The sequence below is a fragment of the Eschscholzia californica genome, unplaced genomic scaffold (genome assembly GCF_041429995.1).
Source record: "Eschscholzia californica isolate CP2 unplaced genomic scaffold, dmEscCali1.0.p SCAF_4, whole genome shotgun sequence".
Lineage (NCBI taxonomy): Eukaryota > Viridiplantae > Streptophyta > Magnoliopsida > Ranunculales > Papaveraceae > Eschscholzia > Eschscholzia californica.
This window is the reverse complement of record NW_028238461.1, coordinates 45850809-45871947: the sequence shown is the minus strand read 5'-3', so window position 1 is coordinate 45871947 and position 21139 is coordinate 45850809. Positions and strand designations below refer to the sequence as shown.

The window sequence follows — 21139 nt, the reverse complement described above, 5'->3', positions numbered from 1 at the left end:
TCATGTAACTAACCAAGACTCCATTAATATAGTTCGTGAAGCTCTTCGTCTTGGTATCAATTTCTTCGATACTTCTTCATACGTTCTTCACACTTTAATTCTGCAATTTACTTTTTCTTTGTTTTTTTAGGGGTTGAACCAGGTTTTTGTGAATTGGTGATTTGGGTTTATGTATTATGGTAGTATTAAATCAGAAACGATGCTTGGGAAATGTCTGAAAGCAGTTGGAGTTCCTAGGGAAGAGTTCATTATTTCAACAAAGTGTGGTCGTTATGGAGATGGTTTTGATTGCAACTTGAATATGCTGATATGTTGCAATGCCCATGATATTGATTTTGGAGATATTGATTTTGGAGATCTTGATATGGTAATACTAACTATTCAATTAGGGTTTTCTTTTCCCTCTTTCACTTTGATGTTCTGGTTCTAATCTGAGAGTTTAACCAATCAAAACCCACATTTCATGATAATGATTCTTACTTCATGAATTATTGCGAACAAACAAACCCTTTGGTTAGTTCTTTGTTCTGATCTATGATGAAGATTTTAAATTGTTCTAAAGTTGTAACATATAGTAAATAAAACAATTCCCTAGCTTCAGAAGTTGAAGAAAGAAGGGAAGACCTGATTCATCGGTATTACTGGACTTCCTTTGGAGGTATTTAGTTATGTTCTAGATCGGGTGCCTGCTGGAAACGTGGGCATGATCCTACCATACAATCATTATTCCATCAAAGAAGAAGAAGAAGACGAGGAAGAAGAGAGAGAAAAGTTTTTTTTCACGTCGCTTGCTCGACGATCTTTGAATTTCCTGCCGGCAGGTTTTGACGGAGAATAAAGAAGATGGCATTGCCTCTAACTAAACTTAGTCAACTTGTTTTGACTAAATATTGAAGGCAAAACACTTTGCTTTTAACAAAAAACACATTGCCTTTATAATTTCCCATCTAATTTTACTCAAGTATCTCTCCAATGCAAAACTCAAATTTATGTGTCGAGTCATATGGACGCGAGAGATCCCTCTTGGCCTTAACATTCTCAAATTCTTCTTACAAATTAAAAACTTCGATAATTTTAGAGAATTGCAGAGAATAGAGAGAAAAAAATAATCCTATAGATATTGTAATTATTTAGTGGAAAGATCCCAACAGACTAATTTAGTGGGAAGATTTGTTGGAGAAATCGTGAGAGAGAAAAGTAGAACGAGAAGAAAGTGGGGCAGTAGTTATTTTAGAGATATCCTAAATGTATTTTTTTTTAATTAATGACCCTATTACCCTTCCCTTTTGAGTCTATTTACATAAAGAGGGATTTATATCAGCCGTCGGATGTGATCTTTATCAAACTCCCAACAAAAATGGACGGCCAGATTTATCCCTCTCCTAACCGACTGAGCTGTTTTATTACAATAGATTATCTTTTTTATATGGCTAAATTGAATGTCTCTAACTTCAAGTCATTCTCCAATGTAACACTAAAAAAGTTCTAATTGTTACATATGTCACACATACATTTAATAGGAAAAAATAGTTGAGAGGAACAAACTTTGTATTGGTCCTAAACTTAAATTTGATGACTAGAATACAGTGAGTACTTAAGATATAAAAAGAGGTCCCAAAGTGGAGTTTGTAATTGAGACATAATAAATTTAAATGCTTCCACATCATTTTTAAGATCTCAATTTAGTTTTGCAATCGAGAGGTTTTTCAAAAAAATAAAATCTCTAAAGTCCTAGGTGGCACTTGAGAACTTGGCTAAATGGCTCTCAGCCAAAGAATATTAGTTTCATTTAGGTCAATTTCATTTGACCCACATTTTCTATTCCCGCTCAGAATTGATGTTAGATTTTCTCCACCCTCATATTCTCTTTCATTTGTGTCTTTCTTCCACTCTCGTCTTCTCTTTCACTCAAGCGCTCTATATAGATTTCTCTCTCTCAAACCCCTCTCTCTCTCGCTTTCTCTTTATCTGTTCATCTACTTCTAGAGTCTATCTCTTTCACTTCTTTGTCTCTCTAATTTTTATCTTTGTTATTCTAATTTTTTTTTTGCTCTCGATGGTTTCTCGAGCTAGTTTGATATGAGAACCCTAAGGAACTTTCATATCGTCACTGAAAGTCAACAGAAGGTTGTCGGATCAACCCCACCGTATCGAAGTTATCTTTTAGACTTAATCAGACGGCATTTCGTTTTACTACTAATGTAATTTTCATTACAAATGGACAAATATTCTTCTGTTGCGATCTATTCGATTATGGAATTCGTCTTGATATGAATGTGGGGTATCCACGGTAGGATCGACAACTCAAATTAAATCCACGAAACAAGTAGTTGGCAAATCAAAATTAAAACTGGCTCACTTGGAGATGGGTTACACAATTAAATCCACTTAGTAGAGTTAGTTTGTCTCATAATGGGTTACCCAATTCTTCCCTAAAGCAATAGGGGATTAACCAATTCTTCAAGATGTGTAGAAAAACTCTTGGATAACAACTCTTCATCAAAATTATGGTGGATAAACTGAACAAATCCTAGATTACCAAAGGCTGAAGAAGATAACCACAAACTAAATTGCTTCACAAGATTAATAATCTTCTTTTCTTCAAACCAGTATTCTTCTCTTTGTTCTGGAAGCTGTTGTAAATAATCTCTTCCCTTTCATTCCTTATTATAATGACAAATAGGGAGGTCTACCTATAGGAATTCCTTAACTACCTACTGTTGACTAAACATGGTTAGACTCGTTCACTCGCACAAGGAACCCTATCTCAAAAGCCCGAGATACCCGAGTTCAAATATCGACGAAGTGATTCTCTAGTATCATTTATTTTTTATTCTTTACTTATGAGCGACGATGCCCAGATATTCAGCAAAGAATTAAAATCTTTCCTTCGATTCTCCTAATCAAAATTCCCAATCTCCCTATCAGCTGAATTTCTTCTCAGATTTGTAGTGTTCTTGGGTTAAATCTCCTTCTCCCTCGAGTTCAAGACTACGGACTACTATCCTAAAGAACTCCAGTAAGAATATATCTCTGTCTTCTTTTCAATTGAACTTGTGAATCTTTCTGTGTTACCTTACGCAAAAAAACTAGGGTTTGTGTCAGATAGTATTTTATTTTGGTAATTTTCTTGTTCTCTTCTCAGTTAAATGATTTCTTGTTTTATTGTCGTTGGTGACGATGAATCTGTTAATTTGTACCTTCACCCATGATTATTTGACCTATTCTTTTGCTCAGAATTTGTGCTTGTTGTTAGTAACTTAATTGTATGAATGAAAATTTTTTTTTTTTTTTGGCAAGAATTTTCTTCACCTAAGGAAGAATAATCACTATTGAGAGGGGGTTTTGATTTGTTTTCAAGAAATTTAAGTAGTCTGGTATCTTGCGTTTCCATCAAATAAGTTTCATGTCTAAATTGCTCGACAAGCTAAGCATTTGTTTACGACTGTGGAGCGAATTACCTGAATTCAGTTTTGTTGTTGGATACTTGGATTATAGGATTCTTATTGAGATCATATTGAAGTATTTGTAGAACAAATTAGTTGTTAGGTTAACCTCTTTGTTGACTCAGTAGATAACTTAGGTCTTCTTTTTTTCCCATGTTATGGTCAAATTCTCCTGGTCAAGCGCCACTGAGGCAGTGAGTACATGTCTAATATGTGGTTCGGACTTCAGAGCCCTAGTTAAGCAAGCAATTTTCTCTTTACTTGTGGCTATGCAATACTACAACACCGATAGACTGCCCGAAAAGTTGAGCAAAATTTGGTCGGAATCCGACTAAGACGGCCATATTTCACCCAACAGAGTTAAACGAGAGAAGCAAGGGACAAAATCTGGCTGTTTACGTCGGGTTCCACTTCCAGCCAAATTCCATCTTATTTTTCCGGGCATTCAATCATTTTTTGTAATTCTGGTATAGGTCGTGTGATGGAGTTGGACTCTAGATAGGGCGCAGCAGGTTCTTCAAGGTCTAAGGGACTAGAGAGATAATATTCAAACTTTTATAGCTCTAGGGAGTTCTTCATAAACCTGAAACCACTAGGGTTTATGAATCGTTCATGTATTCTGTATAAAATTTGGTATTACCTGATGACTGGGTTAATTATTGAATGTTGTGGATTTTGGGGGTTTTCTTATCCATGGACTGCTTCAATCACTTGGAGTTTGACTCAGAGTCTCACTCAATGCATTTTTGACGTTACAATATGTACCATTGATTTTGCATCATTGAGATTTTCCGAAAATAGCTGACGAGAGTAAATGGTCAGGAAGATGCCACATTGGCTTCTGTATCAAACTCCGAGTAAGACTCTGAGGGATCTCTTTGTCAGTCCATAAGTCAATAGGTTTTTAGTTCATTTAGCTCTGATATATGTTCTCTAGATTTGTTTAATATTTTTTCTTCCTAATCTGCCTATTCTTCTTTTTGTATTAACTTCAGCAAATAAGAAGGCATGGCAATAGAAGGTGATATTTGGCAACAATTGGTTAAGTCTCCTATCTCCAACTCTGAAGAGGTTAACCAAAGCGAAGATGTGCTCTCACCAGAAGATTCAGCTTGGATTGATTCTTGCCTGGTTAATGATCTTGAAGTATTCGCTGATAATTGGGATGATTTCAACGATGCCTTACTAGACACTGTCAGTCTCCAACCAACTTCAAGTTACAGGTTTTCAGTTTCTGAAGGCAAAGGAATTTCAAGAAGAGTTTATGACGAACATGTTCCAATGAACGTAGAGGCAGGATCTTCGAAATATTCTGAAACTGTCGACAGTAATCTTGATTCAATTAGTGAAAATTCAGACTTTGCAGAATTTTTTGAAGCAACAGGTTGTAATCTACTTCAAATGGGAGTTTACGATGAACATGACCCGATGACTGAAAAGATAGGAGCTTCAGAATATCTAAAACATCCCAATGGTGATCTTTTTTCGTCAAGTGAAAATGCCGAATTTCTTGGAGCAACACAGAATAATCTATTTCCAGGAGTAGCTAATGACGGAATTTTTCAAATGAACGAAGAGGCAGAATCTTCAAGCAGCAAAAATGCAGAGTCTCTTAGATTGCCAGAAGAAATTATGATTGAGATTGCTAAAAAGAAAGGAATTCAACAGTTTGAGCAGTACTTGAAGGAAGGGTTCTCGTCGGATTTCTGTGGTTTAGAAGATAAAGAAGATAACAATGTTGAAGAAGAAGAAGATACTGATAAGGAGATGAAGTTCTCGCGGGAGGATATCTTCAAGGTCTGGGATTTGGATTCATGTACAGAGGAAGATGAGCTTGAGGACGAATTTGAGAAAGTACTTGCAAAGGGGTGCACAACTCTTGATGATTCTTTCGATGAATCTGGCAAAGAAAAGTATAATGAACTCATCTCTGGAATAGCTAATCTCTCTTTGCTTCCATCCTCTGATTGAATATGGGTCTCTCTCTCTCTCTCTCCACACACACAAACATATATAATCATTTACAGAGAAACAAACACTTAGGTACTCTTAACTTTTTCTTCTTCATCGTTGTTTCAGCAATAACAGCAAATTAGAGGCAATTTAGGTAATATAACTCTGTAGTTTGGTAGAGCTAATTCATGTAAATCATCTTTTCTATGTGTTCTTTTTCGATCTCGAGGTACATATAGTACTGATGAATTTGTTGTTAGTGGTGATGGATTTATAAATTCTGTCAATGGTCTTGGGTTTTAATTCTATATGTGATATTTATTGAAGCAAGAAACGAATATTGAAATGTGAATTTTTTTATGAGACGGAAGAGTGATGTGTATTTTACCATCTTCTGCAACATAATCTTAAAGAAGGAATAGAGTTATTTATTACTTTTTCGTCTGAATGTAGAAAATATAAAAAACATTCCGTTGCCGGGACTTGAACCCGGGTCTCTCGGGTGAGAGCCGAGTATCCTGACCAACTAGACTACAACGGATGGGTACTAATAATTTCAACAATAACTTACTACTTTGAAAACATAAAAGGGATCTGATAAAATAACCCAAAAAATCGTAAGGCTAGATAGCTAAGAATAAAATTCGCAAGTTTGGATAGCTCAAGCGATAAACCGACATCCTCAAAAATCGTAAGACTAGATAACCCAAACGATAACCTGGTAGACCTAAATACGTAAGCCCAGATAGCCAAGCGATAACTCGGTAGACTAAAAAATTGTAAGCTCAGATAGCCCACGCGATAATCCGACAACCTAAAAATAAGACCTGCTTGTCAGGCGCCCTCAAGTCCTGGTAGGTCTAGTCCTGACTAGACACGAGTAAGTCATTACTCTAAAAATCCGGGTTCACTCAATAATCAATTATTTTACTACAAAGACAATCTGACTGCCTTGAGAGTTAGGGATGTTTCGGAGTTCCTTATAGGTTTCACTCCCAGATCGTGAAGATCATAGCGGAATTCGATGTAGTAGTCTCATAATTCCGACAGATTATAGTAAGACAAATTTCGACATCAACAACTTCCATGACTATTGTTTGGCAGACTTTGCATCTTTTTCTTTTCGTTCATTTATTTTTCTTGTTTCATTTCCGTAGGGAATTCTTATTGGTCTTCGATATCTCACTTTAAGCTCGATGTCGATATGTGTCAAAGAGCCTTCTGAACCCTGAGTGGTTATGCTCACTTTTGTTGCCATGAACCTCTGAATCCATCGCGATTGGCTTAACGAAGAATGCGTCAACGAGTCGTCTCATCAAGTTATTTCCCAAATTAGACTTTGACTGGAACTTCCGTTCAATTGCTGGAGGGTAAGAAAAGTAAATGTGAGACTGAAATCAAATATTCCTACACAAGATACAAGTCAGAGGATCTTCAAAATACAAACACACTAGAACACATTTAGTCCCCCTAATATTAATATAAGATTTTAAGCCAAAATAATAATTATAATAGATATTTAGTCCAAATTAGTTAAAGTATGTCTAGACTTCAAAGTTACAGTATTTTTCTGTATAAAAGTTCTTGTTTTGTTTCATAAATTACCTGTAATTTATTGTTAAAGTTTCATACTTTATTTCATGTTTTCCATACTTTATTTCATTTTTTTTATATGTGTCATACATAACACGTTATTTATCAACAATGTTTCTTCCAAAACGAAAAGGACTAAAAACCTATTTTCTGGGAAGATTGGACCTTAAACTTTTTTTGAACTTTATTTTGGACTTAACACCCATGGACCCTTAGAATTATTTATATATTTACGTTATTTGTTTCTCTCTGTTATAATACTACCATGTTGTAAATACGGGAATGCTCCCAAAATTTTTGAAGGATGTTTCTCATGAAATGATGTGGCAATCCATTTTTGAAAAGTTGACCAAATTTGGGCCGTTAGTTTGTTAATGACGTGGTAATGCTTAGAGTAAGGGACGGTGGAAATAGTAATCTTTCTTCTCCTTCTACTTTTTTCTCTCACTTTCTCTCTCTAAACCTCCATTAAAACTCTGTCTAAACACCATATCTCACCTGAAATTCATCAAACGACAAATACAAATCAATATTATACATTTTTTTTCTTCCAATCTCAAATATTACTAATTTCATCTTTGACCAAATTATATGAATTGAATTATGAGATCTACCAAGATCAACTTGAAACAATCTTAATTTGGACCTAGGCAAACCAATTCTTCAACATGTGTTATGGGATCAATCAAATTCTGATTCTGATATTGTATTTCAATATGAAAAACCCTTTAGTCCAAAAAATCTTAAACTTTAAAATCAATAGAAAAAATCCTAATATCATTAGCACAAAACTCTAATAGGTTTAAATCAATAGCAAAAAAACACTGAAATAAGTTTAAGAACATAAATTTAGTAAAAAAAGAATCTCAAAAGCATATAAAGGTTAAGGGTTAAAAGAAGGAAAATAAAGTTACAAAAAGTTTTGACAAAAAAAAGTTCTCAGCTGATGTGGTTGTTGTGATTTGAAATTTCTTTTGTCAAGATCTTTTGTAACTCTAGCATCTCTCAAAATGGGTTACAACTTGGTGCCTTGTATGACAAAGAGAATCAATCTGGGCGGTTTTGTGTCAATGGCTGGATTTGGTCAACTTTTCAAAAGGCATGCCACATCATTCCTTAAGAACTATTCATCAAATTGTTTCGGTAACTTAGCATATTCTAATATGTATCTTCCAAAATAGAGATGCACTAGAATTATAATTGTTCCTATATTTAGGTATTTGTTTCTATCTGTTATGATACTAATCTATTATAAAATCTAAATCTTTCCTGCACTATTTAGCTTCCAACAGAGTTGTTTCTTAAATTTATAGCTAATGGCAACTCAGGGAAACAACCAGCAGTCGGTACTCTCAGGCCAAATCCAACCAAAGCTAGAGATCAACCATCGTGAGATCAACCATCGTGCTATAATCGATGCCCTCCGTGGTCGTCTAATTCGTTTTGGAGTTCCTCCCGGATGCTTCAACAGAGATGAATCATACCTTCTAGGTTATACTGATTCTCAAGTTGTCCAACTTTTTGTTCCAATTGCAAATGTGATAGATGATTCAAAGCTAAAAACCATTCTCAAACTCCACAGTCCTAATAATACATCAACAGTGAAACAGTTCTTTGAATATCTTGAATGGTTACGTAGTCCTTTAGGGCAAAAAGAACTGAAGTGGATAGACTACTTTGATCGTCTTCACCGGCGTGGAAAAGGGGTTCTTACTGCACATGAAATGGGTTTGATTTATCTGTTTGAATGTCAAAAGGAAGAATATATTGAGTCCGTTGTGAATCTTGTGAAGCAATTGAGAAGCTCTAGTTCCGCCATTGGAGCGAAACTAGCTGCTGTAAGTGATCAATTTGAACCTTCCAGTTATTATAAGGGTTTGAACAAGGATGAATTGAAGAGAGCTTGTTGGGAAGCTTATAGGATTGAATGTCAAGCAATTGGGGTTGTTCCAGTTGAGATGAATGAGACTAGTTTGACTATGGCAGTTCATTGTCACGGAGAATTCTTCCGGCAGAAGGATTATTTGGCTTACCTTCAAGACAGTCGAAGGATAAAAAAACTTACGAATTATTTTGATGAGAAAATCTACCAAGTTGCGGAAAAGGCTGAATCGCTATGGACCCTACTAATGGCGATGGTTGAAGATCAAGATGATTACTAGGATGAAGGAGCCTGTGAAGAAATAGTAATGCTGTATTAATATTAAGTGTTTTTTTTCCTTAAATCAGTTATACCAGGAAATCTAAATAGATTATAAACAAATTTTAAAATGTTTTTTATTGAAAGAAGTTTGATCTTTCTAGTTTACCTCTTTTAATTAGTTATATACGTTTGGGAAAGTCTTATTTATCGGATGAGCTTTAATATTGGTGCAAAATTTTGAGGGGAGTTTATTTCCCTCTACCACAAGTTGCTATGTTCGGCGTGAACTTTAATAGTACTCCATATTTATTTTTCTTTTGAGATATTTTTCTCTACAATTCTCGACATTTTTTTTGTTTCTTCTGTTAATGATAAATTCTGGAGACTCTTGAGGGTGTCTTTAAGTCGTCCTTGAAGGGTTCAGACCCTCTATCAAGTGTTTATTGGTCGGTCAACCACGAGACCAGACTCATACATCTTGTAGTCGACTGCCCACAAGATGTAGCGTATACATTGCGTGGTTGACCCGACCACGAAACATCTCGTGGTCGAACAACACCAAAATCCTCCAGCGAGGGTTTGAGTAGTCTTGATTTTTGGCGCATTTTTTTATTTGAGATAGATTTTTAACCCAACCCTCTCAAGTTGCTTCAAAAAAAAAAAAAAAAATAGAAAAAATTAAAGGCGCCTCTGTTTGTGTCAAAGACGCCTCCTTTAGTGTTAGAGACACCTCCTGCCTTTACAAACTTTTTCTCAAATTTATCTCGAGAGAGACACCATTAGCACTTACAAAGGGTATCTTTAAACACATTTTTGGTCGACCATCACAAAACATTTGTTCCCGCTTGACCTCGAGTTTTATGTGCCTGATCTCGTGCCACAAAACCATCCTCGAGGATTTCAGATACTCGATCATTATTTATTTATTTTCCCCATAATTTTTTGGCAATGAATATAGATGAGTTATAAAAAATAAAAACGAAAAAAAAAATTCCGTTGCCGGGACTTGAACCCGGGTCTCTCGGGTGAGAGCCGAGTATCCTGACCAACTAGACTACAACGGATCCGTATACAAAATCGTTTACAATTGCTATATATTTCCCTCCAAACTGTTTCCAAGAAATCAATGAATGGGATATCTCACTCTCATTCCCTTTCCCTTCTCATCTTCTTCTGTAAATCTTCCATTAAACACTCTTCACCTTCTAATCTTAACAAATCATGATTTCAGTCCATCATCATCATCAACTTCCTTATAACCCTAGACATGAAACTTTCCACCATCACAACTTCTTCACCACTCCCCCAACTCCTCCTCCATCAAACAGATATTCGAACACTAGCCAACCATTACGCAGCTCAACTTCAATTCTGCTGTACCAAAAACCCTATCATCTCCTCCACCCTTGCCCAATCCGTTCATGCTCATATTATAACCTCTGGGTTTAACCCTCGTGGTCATATTCTCAATCGTTTGATCGATATTTATTGTAAATCTAAAAACATTATTTATGCACGTCATCTGTTTGATAAAATACCCCAACCAGATATTATCTCTAGAACGACTTTGATTTCAGCTTACTCTGAGTTAGGAGATGTTAAATTTGCAAAAGAAATATTTGATCGAACATCGTTTGATATTCGTGATACTGTTTCTTATAATGCTATGATTACTGGGTATTCGCATAATGGTGATGGTTGTAGTGCTGTTAAGATATTTGGGGAGATGAGAAAAGATGGGTTTAAACCAGATAATTTTACATTTACTAGTGTTTTAAGTGCGTTAACGCTTATAGCCCACTGCACAAGAGATTGTCAGCAGTTACATAGTAATGTTGTGAAATTAGGGATGGAGTCGTTTGTTTCAGTTTTGAATGCACTGGTTTCTCTTTATGTCAAGTGTGGGTTATCGTCGGAATCATCAATGGGCAATGCTAGGAGAGTGTTTGATGAAATGTCGAAGAGAGATGAGTTATCGTGGATGGTTATGATCACTGGTTATGTTAGGAATGGTGAACTTGAGGCTGCTAGGAAACTATTTGATAGTATGGATGAGAAACTACAGGTTGCTTATAACGCAATGATTTCGGGTTATGTGCATCATGGATGCATTTTAGAGGCTTTGGAGATGTTTAAGAGTATGTATTGGGAGGAAGTTCCTCTTGATGAGTTTACATATACGAGTATAATAAGTGGTTGTGCTAATTCTGGTCTGTTTGGTACCGGAAAGCAAATTCATGGTTATATTGTTCGGACAGAGGGGAAACCAGCATCTAAGTTTGCATTACCCGTGAACAATGCTTTGGTTACATTGTACTGGAAATGTGGTAAAGTTGATCAGGCTCGTTGTATATTTGAATCAATGTTGGAGAAAGATCATGTGTCGTGGAATGCTATCTTGTCGGGTTATGTTAGTGTTGGGCGAATAGGCGATGCTAAAAGATTGTTTGAGGAGATGCCTGAGCGTGGTCTTTTGACTTGGACGGTGATGATTTCAGGATTAGCACAGAGTGGCTATGGAGAAGATGGACTTAAATATTTCAACCGAATGCGGATGGAGGGCATTGAACCGTGTGATTACACTTTTGCAGGTGCAATTCTTTCTAAAATTTCGTTTAAAAGGTACAGAAACAATCTCGAGAGATAAGAAGAAGACTCAAAAAGAAAATAAGAAAATTAAGGCAACTTAAGGAAGGCATAATGCCATCAGACAAAACAAACACTAATGCTAAAACTTCTAACCAAGCAATGTTCTCCCAAGGAATTCTCGGAGAAAGTTATCCAAGGAAACAAATAATCTTCAAAATTCATAGACACAGAAACGAAAGCAAATGATGCCTTGTTATAGACAGTTATATGATCATTTTGAAGTTTAAAACTTCGTAAAACGAAAATAAGTTCTCCAAGGAAAAGCAAATTTATTGAGCCTGACATGACCCAAAAATTAAATTTAGTTCTTGTAGTCACGGAACCTTTCAAGCCCGTGAGACTCAGTTCTCTGAAGAAAATGCTATATCATGGAATGTGTGCACCCGTAGAATTGAGCCCGAAAGAACAGACCCCTTTAACTGGTTAACTTAGTTACCATAAGAACTTCTTTAATTAATATTGATTTATTTCCATTTGCAGGTGCAATAACTGCCTGTGCAGCTCTTGGAGCACTTGAACATGGGCGCCAGCTCCATGCTCAGCTCATTCGATTTGGGTTCAATTCAAGCCTCTCATCAGGAAATGCATTAATAACAATGTACGCAAGATGTGGGGTTATCGAGTCAAGCCAGGATGTGTTTCTTACGATGTCTTATGTTGACTCTGTATCTTGGAATGCCATGATTGCAGCTCTTGGACAACATGGCAATGGAGTCAAGGCACTCGAGTTTTTTGACCAGATGTTGAAACAAAACATAAAACCAGATCGAATCACTTTCCTAATGGTTCTCTCAGCATGTAGTCATGCAGGTCTAGTCCAAGAAGGATCCAACTATTTTGAGTCAATGGATCAAGTTTACGGAATAACTCCTGATGAAGACCATTACGCCCGTCTTATCGATTTGCTTTGTCGATCTGGGAAAATATCAGAAGCAAAAGATTTGATCAAAAACTTACCTTTTATCCCAGGGGCTCCTATATGGGAAGCACTTCTAGCTGGTTGCAGGAATCATGGAAACATGGAACTTGGAATTGAAGCTGCTGAACGTTTGTTTGAGCTAACGCCAGAACACGACGGAACTTATGTTCTATTAGCTAACATGTATGCTTCTGTAGGCCGATGGAATGACATGGCCAGGGTTCGAAAAGTGATGAGAGAACGAGGGGTGAAGAAAGAGCCTGGTTGTAGTTGGATAGAGCTTGGGAATAGTGTTCACGTGTTCTTGGTGGATGACACAAGACATCCAGAGGTTCAAGAAGTGTATAATTATCTTGAAGAGATAGGAGTGAAAATGAGAGAATTGGGTTATGTTCCTGACACAAAATACGTGTTGCACGATATGGAATCCGAGCAAAAAGAGTATGTTTTATCTACCCATAGTGAGAAACTGGCAGTAGGATTTGGGCTTCTGAAGTTACCTCCTGGAGTTACAGTAAGAGTTCTTAAGAATTTGAGAATATGTGGAGACTGTCACACTGCATTCAAGTTCATGTCGAAGTTAGTCGAGCGAGAGATTGTTGTGAGAGATGGGAAGCGATTTCACCATTTCAAGAATGGTGAATGTTCTTGTGGTAATTACTGGTAAATATAGAAGCAGTCATGATCTCAAACTATGCAGCTTTGGGAAGGTGATTTTTATCCAACCAAGATATGGCAAGATAAGGAGTTCTGATTATTGATGGGTTTTTGTAACATAGTCCTGATTATTGTCATTTAGCTAAACTATTTGAGTTTACCAGTGAAATGGAGTTGAAAAAAATTGTCTCAAGTTGCAGATTGAGGATTCTTCTAGTTGGCTGATTGTGGTTGGATTGCTATAGAATAATGAAATGTTGAAGAAATTTGAGTCCTTTCTTTCTTTTTCTACTTCAGTTTTGGTTCCATGTTCTTTATCAAGTATTTCAAACATTTTTAATAACAAGTCTAACATTTTCCGTTCAATCTGTTCTAATATTAACTGAAGTCATAGAGGAGGAAAAGTCTTATTTGCATCCTTTCAACCTATTGCCGTCTCGACAACAATATTCATGTGAAGTAAGTATTCCACCAGTCTATCACTTCTGATGAGCAAATTATTTTACTTGTACTGTCTGTTCTTCTCTTACTTGAGTTAAATCTTAGATATGTGGATTGGAAGAATAAGTATGGTAATTAATAGAATTATATACCTAGTGGGGGCAAAAAAAGGAGAAGGATAACAAATACCAACCTCACATATATCCCAGAAATACATCAATGTGGATATTATGCTGACATCTTAAAATTTGTTTGTCTGTTTCTATCAAGTGGTACCAGAATTTGATCACTCCTGTTAACTTTTTCATAACAATTTTTCCTGGCTTAAGACATTGAACAGAACTCAACCATGAATTCAGCCCATTTTTTCCTTTTACTAGGTTCAAGTGTTTCAATACATACCAACCAAGAAATGCAGTATATGCCACATAAGCAAGTTATCGTCCACTTGGCAGTCGTTAATTCGGTAACATGTTTCAGCCTCTAATATTCCATCTTTGTTACAATGTAGAACTGTATGTGAAAAGATAAAATGGGGTAATAAAAAGAAGACACAGAGCAGTTTGTAGGATAAGACTTGAAGTCAGAGACAGAGAGAAAGAGAAAGAAAGGTTTGGAAATCCTACCATCTACAGGACTAACCATGGCTTCTACATCTCTCTTCAAATCGTCTCTGGTTCTCGAGAAATCAGACTGGTTGAAGGGTCAGTCACTTCGCCAGCCTTCTGCTTCTGTTGCTAGGCGTAACGCCAATGCTCCTTCTGTTCTCACCATTAAAGCCGGTTCTTATGCAGATGAGCTCATCAAAACTGCAGTATGTGTTATATTGTTGTACTCTTAAACTATATAGACACATTTTAACGATATAATATCTTCAACAATATAAGTACATCACTGTCTGTGTTTCAATTTCCATTACTGATTTCAGAATCTCAACCTAGTCTCTGTACTCAATCAAATAAGTATAAGTGAACAATAGTTTGTGACTAGCAAATGAAATCTTTGTTAATTTCTATGAGATATTGAAATACCCATAACTGGAAAGTGGTTCTAATTCTAATAATTACAGTTCTAGAATGAGATCTTTGATACCAGATATTGTTTATATGAGCAGAAAACAATTGCAACACCTGGACGTGGGATCTTGGCCATGGACGAATCAAACGCGACCTGTGGGAAGCGTCTTGCATCAATTGGGTTGGAGAATACCGAAGCGAACCGTCAGGCATATAGGACACTCCTTGTTAGTGCACCAGGCCTGGGCAACTATATCTCTGGTGCTATTCTCTTTGAGGAAACACTCTACCAATCAACAGTTGATGGTAAGAAGATAGTCGATGTCCTCGCTGAACAGAAGATTGTTCCGGGTATCAAGACAGACAAGGTAATAATTGCCCTTTCCCTTTCAGATTTCAATCACTCCATACATGGATAGAATTAGAAGTACAAAAAAAAGATTCTTTAAACTAGTTCATTATTTCTAATGGTGTTTGGATTTATGATGAGAACAACAGGGTTTGGTGCCCTTAGCGGGCTCGAACAATGAGTCGTGGTGCCAGGGTCTCGATGGCCTTGCCTCTCGCTCGGCTGCTTACTATCAGCAGGGAGCTCGATTTGCCAAATGGTAAAAAAAATCTAACACTACATAAGAGTTTTATATGGGTTTCAAATTTATTAAACTGACTAGAGAAAAAAAAAACAGGCGTACTGTTGTGAGCATTCCAAATGGACCATCAGCTCTTGCAGTAAAGGAAGCAGCTTGGGGTCTTGCTCGTTATGCTGCAATTTCTCAAGTAATAAAGTAACTTAAAGATTATTACTAAGATAGTAAGATGTAATAGAAACCCCCTAAAATTTGATTGATATTCTTTTTTTAGGACAATGGTTTGGTCCCAATTGTCGAGCCAGAGATTTTGCTCGATGGTGAACACGGAATTGACAGAACTTTCGAGGTTGCACAGCAGGTTTGGTCAGAAGTCTTCTTCTACCTAGCACAAAACAATGTCTTGTTTGAAGGTATCCTCCTCAAGCCTAGCATGGTTACTCCTGGAGCCGAGTGCAAGGAGAGAGCCACACCTGAACAAGTTGCTGACTACACCCTCAAGCTTCTTCGCCGAAGAGTTCCCTCAGCTGTCCCTGGAATCATGGCAAGTGCATATATTTATATTGTATCTTATGTTAGCTCAATCTGCTTCAGAATATCACATACTCATCAAAATCGTAAAATTGTTTGATTTTGAGCAGTTCTTGTCTGGTGGGCAATCAGAAGTTGAAGCAACATTGAACCTGAATGCAATGAACCAAGCTCCTAACCCATGGCACGTGTCGTTCTCATATGCACGAGCACTCCAGAACACTTGTTTGAAGACATGGGGAGGAAGTCCCGAAAATGTGAAGGCAGCTCAGGACACCTTGCTCCTTCGTGCCAAGGCCAACTCTCAAGCTCAGCTCGGTAAGTACACTGGAGAGGGAGAATCAGAGGAATCCAAGAAAGGAATGTTCGTCAAGGGTTATACTTACTAGATTCGTTTAGTATCAAAACGTTTCATTTTCAATCAAGAAAAAGAACATATGGAGTAAGAGTGAAAGGTTTTCTCACTTTATTATGGGTATAGTTGTAATGACTATTTTTGTTCATTTACTGTACTTTTCACCCATTTAATAAGTTTATTCTTTATGAGATTAGTTAGGTCGGATTGCATTACTTTTGTTGTAGTAACCAAGACTGAATATTTCATATGTAAAACCTAGCCCCCCCTCCCCCCCTCCCCCGAAAACAAGTTTGGTATTGTCTTCAATCGGGCGCCATAACATGGTTCATGGTTTTGTTTTGGACACTGAGCCCAAAACGATCCTAAGAGGCCATACATTGGCGAAAGCGCACTCATCCGTACTGATTGAGCACAAGGTGTAACAAATGGTACTAGAGCCAGAGGGCACATTCTTTCTAAAGGTGGGGGATGTGATAGTCTCACATCAATTGTAGCGTACAAATCCTAATTTATATGTCCGATAATAACGCTTTGGAGTGTACAATGCCTTCCAGGGCACGTGCTGATGCCTAATCAGAGACAATATCACACAAGTAGCTAGGGCTGGTTGTCGTCTTATCTTGAAGATCGTTTTCATACTTTTTTTCAACTAAAGTCAGAGGTGGATTTTCTCATATTCAACTGGAAATAGAATTAGAACTTTGTCCTCAAAGCCATGATAAGACTTTAAAGCAACTCACAATAAGCTCAAAGAAATGGGCCAAATGAAGTGCTACAGGAGCCCAACTAAACCAGCCCAAGAACGGCCTCTTACAAACAAATTCAAGCACGCCCCTGAAGTTTGAAGCCCATGAAAACCAACTCAAGAACAGCCATGAAGCCCATGAAAACGAACTCAAGAACTGCCTTTACTTTCCAGTTGACTACAAAAGTCATTACAAGACATTGATATATCAAAATGTGAGAAGCACAATAACGACCAAATTTCAAACTGTTATAGGACTGGGCTCGAAGCCCAATTAAACTACGACCTAAAGGCAATTAAACTTCTTTATTTATATGTTTAATAACCCAAGTTCAATAACCATGAATTCTACTTCCTCTCGGAATTGAACTTAGGACTTCCAAGATATTGGAGTTTACGCCAACACTGTTAACTACTCGGGCAACCAAATGTTGACGTTGTTGCGTGAGCTTTGACATGTGTATTATCGATCAAGAAAATTTGTCACTAAATTTATTTCGTCACCGTGGGTACAAGAACTTGAGAGATGACTTGAAGTCATACATGTATTTTCAAAAAGAGAATGTTTATTATTTCGACTTGATTGAGTTATGTTTCAGTACTGTAGTGTTTCTCATCTCATGATTAATTTCGTCACTTAATTAAAGGTTATTTTCAAAAAACAATGAAGGATAAGGTGTATATGCAAAGTCATTAGTAGGAAGGAAAAGGAAAAATGAAGATAAAAAAAATTTATTCAAATGTTGAATCACACCTTCATAGAATTTCCCTAATTAAACACCCAAAATTTGCGAAATGTACACCTTACAAAATTCAAATCTTCTTCACCAAATCACACACAAATATTAATAATACATATACATAGACATATGAATATAATGATACATATTTCACACAAATTCAATATGAATTGATTTTCTAATCAAACCTAAAGCTTCAAATGAGATGAAAGAAACAGTTAATTATAAGGCCAATTTCTGGCCCAGCCTTCACCTACTCCTGGCCAAGTTGAGGCAAAGCATAGTCCCATCTTTCGAATCATATTGTGATATTAATCATATCTGCAACTAGATTATCCATCATTCGCGTTTCCATCTCTGCTGCTCGAACAGATTTTACGTAAGACAATGATGAGCTTCTAGTCACTGCAGGATTAAACAAAATCTTCTATTAGTAAAAATTAGTAGATAATTATAAAAAGCTAAATTTTATCTAATGAGTTTCTTAATTTGTTTCTGTTTTTCACTAATTGACTAGAAGGAACACCAAGAAAGAGGTTTTAGCAACAGTTCTACCACCATTACAAAAAACGAAAGATGTTTTAGCAACAGTTCCTCCATCGTTACAAAAAGATTAGGTACCGTTGTATAAGGTAATTTACTCTCGCATATCAATAGCAACACCTTTTCTTAGTGTGACAAAAAGGTACTTTAAGTTATCCCACTATTTCACCAAATATAAGACGAGGTAAAACATTGACTTGAACAATAATTAGGATCCACATTAGGTTTTTCTAAAGACATTATATAATATGAAATTAGGGTTATCTTACCGTTTATGTTGGAATTATATGACGAAGACTTTTTGATGGGACAAGCTGAGAGAGGAAGAACTGGAAGATTTTCACAGTTGCAAATTTCGATCATATAACCATCTGGATCATGGAAAAACAACTGATCTACTTTGATGCCTCCTTCTTCGACGATGGCTGTCTCATACTTCATCCCAATTTCTTCAAGTTTTCTCTTCACAAAAGCTATATCTGTGCACTATAAATAACAAAAAAAAAGAAAGTAGAGATTAATTAATTAGTCTCATATTAAGAAACTTAAATATAATTAACTTCACAAAATGAAGAATATATGGTTAGTAATCTTACTTGGAAAGATATGTGATTATCTTTTGGATTAATGACTAATGGCTTTTCCCTAAAGTCCTTAGCAGAATTACACTGTAACAAGTGTATCCCAATTCCATAATTAAATAACCTGCAGAAAATCACATCAAAATTACTATCAAAATCATCACAAATTTGTAGGAATTTATTTAGGGAGAAACAGAGAAGACAAAGTTAATTAAGATCTAATACTAACTAATTATGACTAATTAATGGGAAAGCAGGTTAATTAATTACTATATATAATTTAATTAAGAATAAACTTACCAAGCTCCTTCAAATTTGAAAGAAGATGGTCTCTTAATTAGTACAAAGCCAAGAACTTCTTGATAGAATTTAGCTGATTCTGTGACTGATTTACAAACATAAGAGACATGGTTTAGTGATAATAATGGAAGGGAAAGGGTTGGACTAGAAGGCTCTTCTATTTGAAGAATTCCCATTTCTCTCTCTCTCTTTTCTAAACTAAAGTGATTAATGAACAAAATGATCTCTCTTTAGCTAGGTGCTTCTAGCTATTTTAGAGAATTATGATTTTGGTAAAGGAAATGGGGACTTAGAGAGTCTATTTATAAGGGTGAAAATATAAGTTGTGATCCCTCTCTCTTTAAAAAAAACATGTTAATAAAAAAAAAAATTTGTCAATAATCCTAATAACATTAGATCATCTGCTGGATCCTAGTCATTGCAATTATTTCTTCCAAATATTTATCAAAATGTTTTTAATGATAAAAATTCTATTTGGCCCGAGCCAAGAGCCTCAACTGGGCCCAAACTACTAATATGACTCGACAAGTTAGACGCTCTAGGGGAATTTGGCCAAAACTCCCTAAGAAATTATGACTTTGGTTAAAAAGGATTCATCAAAGTTTTTTAGGCTTCACCTCCCTGATGGCAATTATGTAATTTTCAATTTCAGTAAAAAGACCAACCTAACCCTAGTCTAAGAAAATACCTTGCAAACACCTTGCACTGCCTTGCAAAGCCTTGCAAACACCTTGCAGAGCCTTGCAAACACCTTACATGGTTTTTGCAAACACCTTGGATAGCCTTGCAAACAAATTGCAGAGCCTTGCGAACACCTTGCAGAGCCTTGCAAAAACTTTGCAGAGCCTTACAAACACCTTGCATGACTTTTGCAAATACCTTGCACAACCTTGCGAACACCTTGCAGAGCCTTGCAAAGCTTTGCAAATACCTTGCAGAGCCTTGCAAACACCTTGCAGTGCCATGCAAATGGTTTGCAAATTAGTTTTTGAATTGATTTAACATGAAATTTGTTACAAATTATTATATTTTGTCTAATAGAATGTTGTATCGAAAAACTAGCTAACACCCCTACAAATTCATAATAGTCATTTTATAAGCTCTAGCACCATCATTTTACATTTCTTCGAAAAATTTCCAAAGCTTTCATGAAATTCTCAATTTGAACATAAATACCAATTATGATTGTCCAAGAAAAAATATTTCTCATAGGCATTTCATCTAACAACTTTATAGCTATTTCAACCAATCTAAGTCTTGTATAACCAACTAACGTTGCATTCCAAGCAACAACATCTCTTTCAAGCATTTTATCAAACACATTGCTTGCATCAACTATACTTTCACAACTTCCATATAAATCCAACAAATAAGTTTGAACATAAACATCAAAACTAACAAATTGTCATCCATCATTCATAACTCAATGAAAATAAAGCAATGAAGAAGTTGAATTATACCTTGAAACATTATCAATTTCTCCTTCCATTGAAAGTATATAAAACTTTCTCTCTCTAGAATTTAGAACCAAAAACTAAATCAAGCCCCTTAAAAACCTCTTCAAACAACAAGAAAATAGATTAAATCACCAAAACCTAAAAACATCAACCTATCTTATAACCAAAATCGATTCAAACCCCAGAAATTTTAATCGGCGTCGACAATCCAACTCGGTTCGGTCATGAGAAAAACTCAAATTCCTGATTTATTAGTTAGATTATTACTAGGTATTTCTAATTGAATGAAGGGTATTTTTGACTCTTAAAAAGTTGGTGCCTTTAAAAATGTCCTTCAAGCCTATTTTTATAACTTACTTGGGGCCTAGCTAGTTAAAAAGATGGGTTGTCTTTTTAACAAAAAAATATTAGAAATTGGGCCTCCGGCCCAATTTCCTGATTTTTTTTTTGTACGTATTAGTAAAAAATAAAATTGTATTT

General features: G+C 36.0%; 4 protein-coding genes and 2 non-coding genes across 7 annotated transcripts; 3 read left to right on the top strand and 3 right to left on the bottom strand.

The window, feature by feature from the left end:
- Positions 1 to 2414: 2414 nt before the first annotated feature.
- On the top strand, positions 2415 to 5733 carry LOC147545183 (uncharacterized). 2 transcript variants are annotated; one of them, XM_086637776.1, is made up of 3 exons: positions 2415 to 2638; positions 2739 to 3019; positions 4442 to 5733. In XM_086637776.1, the coding sequence occupies exon 3, from the start codon at positions 4455 to 4457 to the stop codon at positions 5415 to 5417; it is 963 nt and encodes a 320-aa protein (XP_086493902.1). In that variant the 5' UTR covers positions 2415 to 2638; positions 2739 to 3019; positions 4442 to 4454; the 3' UTR covers positions 5418 to 5733. The 2 variants fall into 2 exon arrangements, with proteins under 2 accessions (XP_086493902.1, XP_086493903.1); XM_086637777.1 differs by lacking the exon at positions 2415 to 2638 and having other exon boundaries at positions 2696 to 3777; positions 3822 to 5733.
- Positions 5734 to 5867: 134 nt separating this feature from the next.
- Positions 5868 to 5940, bottom strand: TRNAE-CUC (transfer RNA glutamic acid (anticodon CUC)). Its single transcript has one exon. It is a non-coding gene; the product is annotated as a tRNA-Glu (tRNA).
- A 4186-nt stretch (positions 5941 to 10126) lies between these two features.
- TRNAE-CUC (transfer RNA glutamic acid (anticodon CUC)) lies at positions 10127 to 10199 on the bottom strand. The gene has a single exon. It is a non-coding gene; the product is annotated as a tRNA-Glu (tRNA).
- LOC147545180 (pentatricopeptide repeat-containing protein At1g25360-like) lies at positions 10131 to 14615 on the top strand. The gene is made up of 3 exons (XM_086636386.1): positions 10131 to 11726; positions 12265 to 13819; positions 14313 to 14615. Exons 1-2 carry the CDS (start codon positions 10403 to 10405, stop codon positions 13368 to 13370), a joined length of 2430 nt encoding a protein of 809 aa, XP_086492512.1. The 5' UTR covers positions 10131 to 10402; the 3' UTR covers positions 13371 to 13819; positions 14313 to 14615.
- Positions 14357 to 16490, top strand: FBA1 (fructose-bisphosphate aldolase 1). Its single transcript, XM_086636387.1, has 6 exons — positions 14357 to 14615; positions 14916 to 15185; positions 15316 to 15425; positions 15504 to 15594; positions 15679 to 15948; positions 16046 to 16490. Exons 1-6 carry the CDS (start codon positions 14445 to 14447, stop codon positions 16322 to 16324), a joined length of 1191 nt encoding a protein of 396 aa, XP_086492513.1. The 5' UTR covers positions 14357 to 14444; the 3' UTR covers positions 16325 to 16490.
- Positions 16491 to 17754: 1264 nt separating this feature from the next.
- LOC147545178 (glyoxylase I 4-like) lies at positions 17755 to 19619 on the bottom strand. The gene is made up of 4 exons (XM_086638048.1): positions 19203 to 19619; positions 18918 to 19026; positions 18591 to 18807; positions 17755 to 18183 (listed from the first exon to the last, which is right to left on the bottom strand). The coding sequence occupies exons 1-4, from the start codon at positions 19376 to 19378 to the stop codon at positions 18077 to 18079; spliced, it is 609 nt and encodes a 202-aa protein (XP_086494174.1). The 5' UTR covers positions 19379 to 19619; the 3' UTR covers positions 17755 to 18076.
- Positions 19620 to 21139: the final 1520 nt, after the last annotated feature.

What these genes read in the sequence shown, in the direction of transcription:
- LOC147545183 (XM_086637776.1), top strand. Translation starts at nt 4,455, where the DNA reads ATGGCAATAGAAGGTGATATTTGGCAACAATTGGTTAAGTCTCCTATC.
- LOC147545180 (XM_086636386.1), top strand. Translation starts at nt 10,403, where the DNA reads ATGAAACTTTCCACCATCACAACTTCTTCACCACTCCCCCAACTCCTC. An exon ending in GTGTGATTACACTTTTGCAG is followed by an intron (nt 11,727 to 12,264) that starts GTGCAATTCTTT and finishes TTCCATTTGCAG; the next exon opens with GTGCAATAACTGCCTGTGCA.
- FBA1 (XM_086636387.1), top strand. Translation starts at nt 14,445, where the DNA reads ATGGCTTCTACATCTCTCTTCAAATCGTCTCTGGTTCTCGAGAAATCA. An exon ending in GTTATGCTGCAATTTCTCAA is followed by an intron (nt 15,595 to 15,678) that starts GTAATAAAGTAA and finishes TTCTTTTTTTAG; the next exon opens with GACAATGGTTTGGTCCCAAT. An exon ending in CAGCTGTCCCTGGAATCATG is followed by an intron (nt 15,949 to 16,045) that starts GCAAGTGCATAT and finishes GATTTTGAGCAG; the next exon opens with TTCTTGTCTGGTGGGCAATC.
- LOC147545178 (XM_086638048.1), bottom strand. Translation starts at nt 19,378, where the DNA reads ATGGGAATTCTTCAAATAGAAGAGCCTTCTAGTCCAACCCTTTCCCTT. An exon ending in TTCAAATTTGAAGGAGCTTG is followed by an intron (nt 19,027 to 19,202) that starts GTAAGTTTATTC and finishes GATTTTCTGCAG; the next exon opens with GTTATTTAATTATGGAATTG. An exon ending in ATATAATTCCAACATAAACG is followed by an intron (nt 18,184 to 18,590) that starts GTAAGATAACCC and finishes TTAATCCTGCAG; the next exon opens with TGACTAGAAGCTCATCATTG.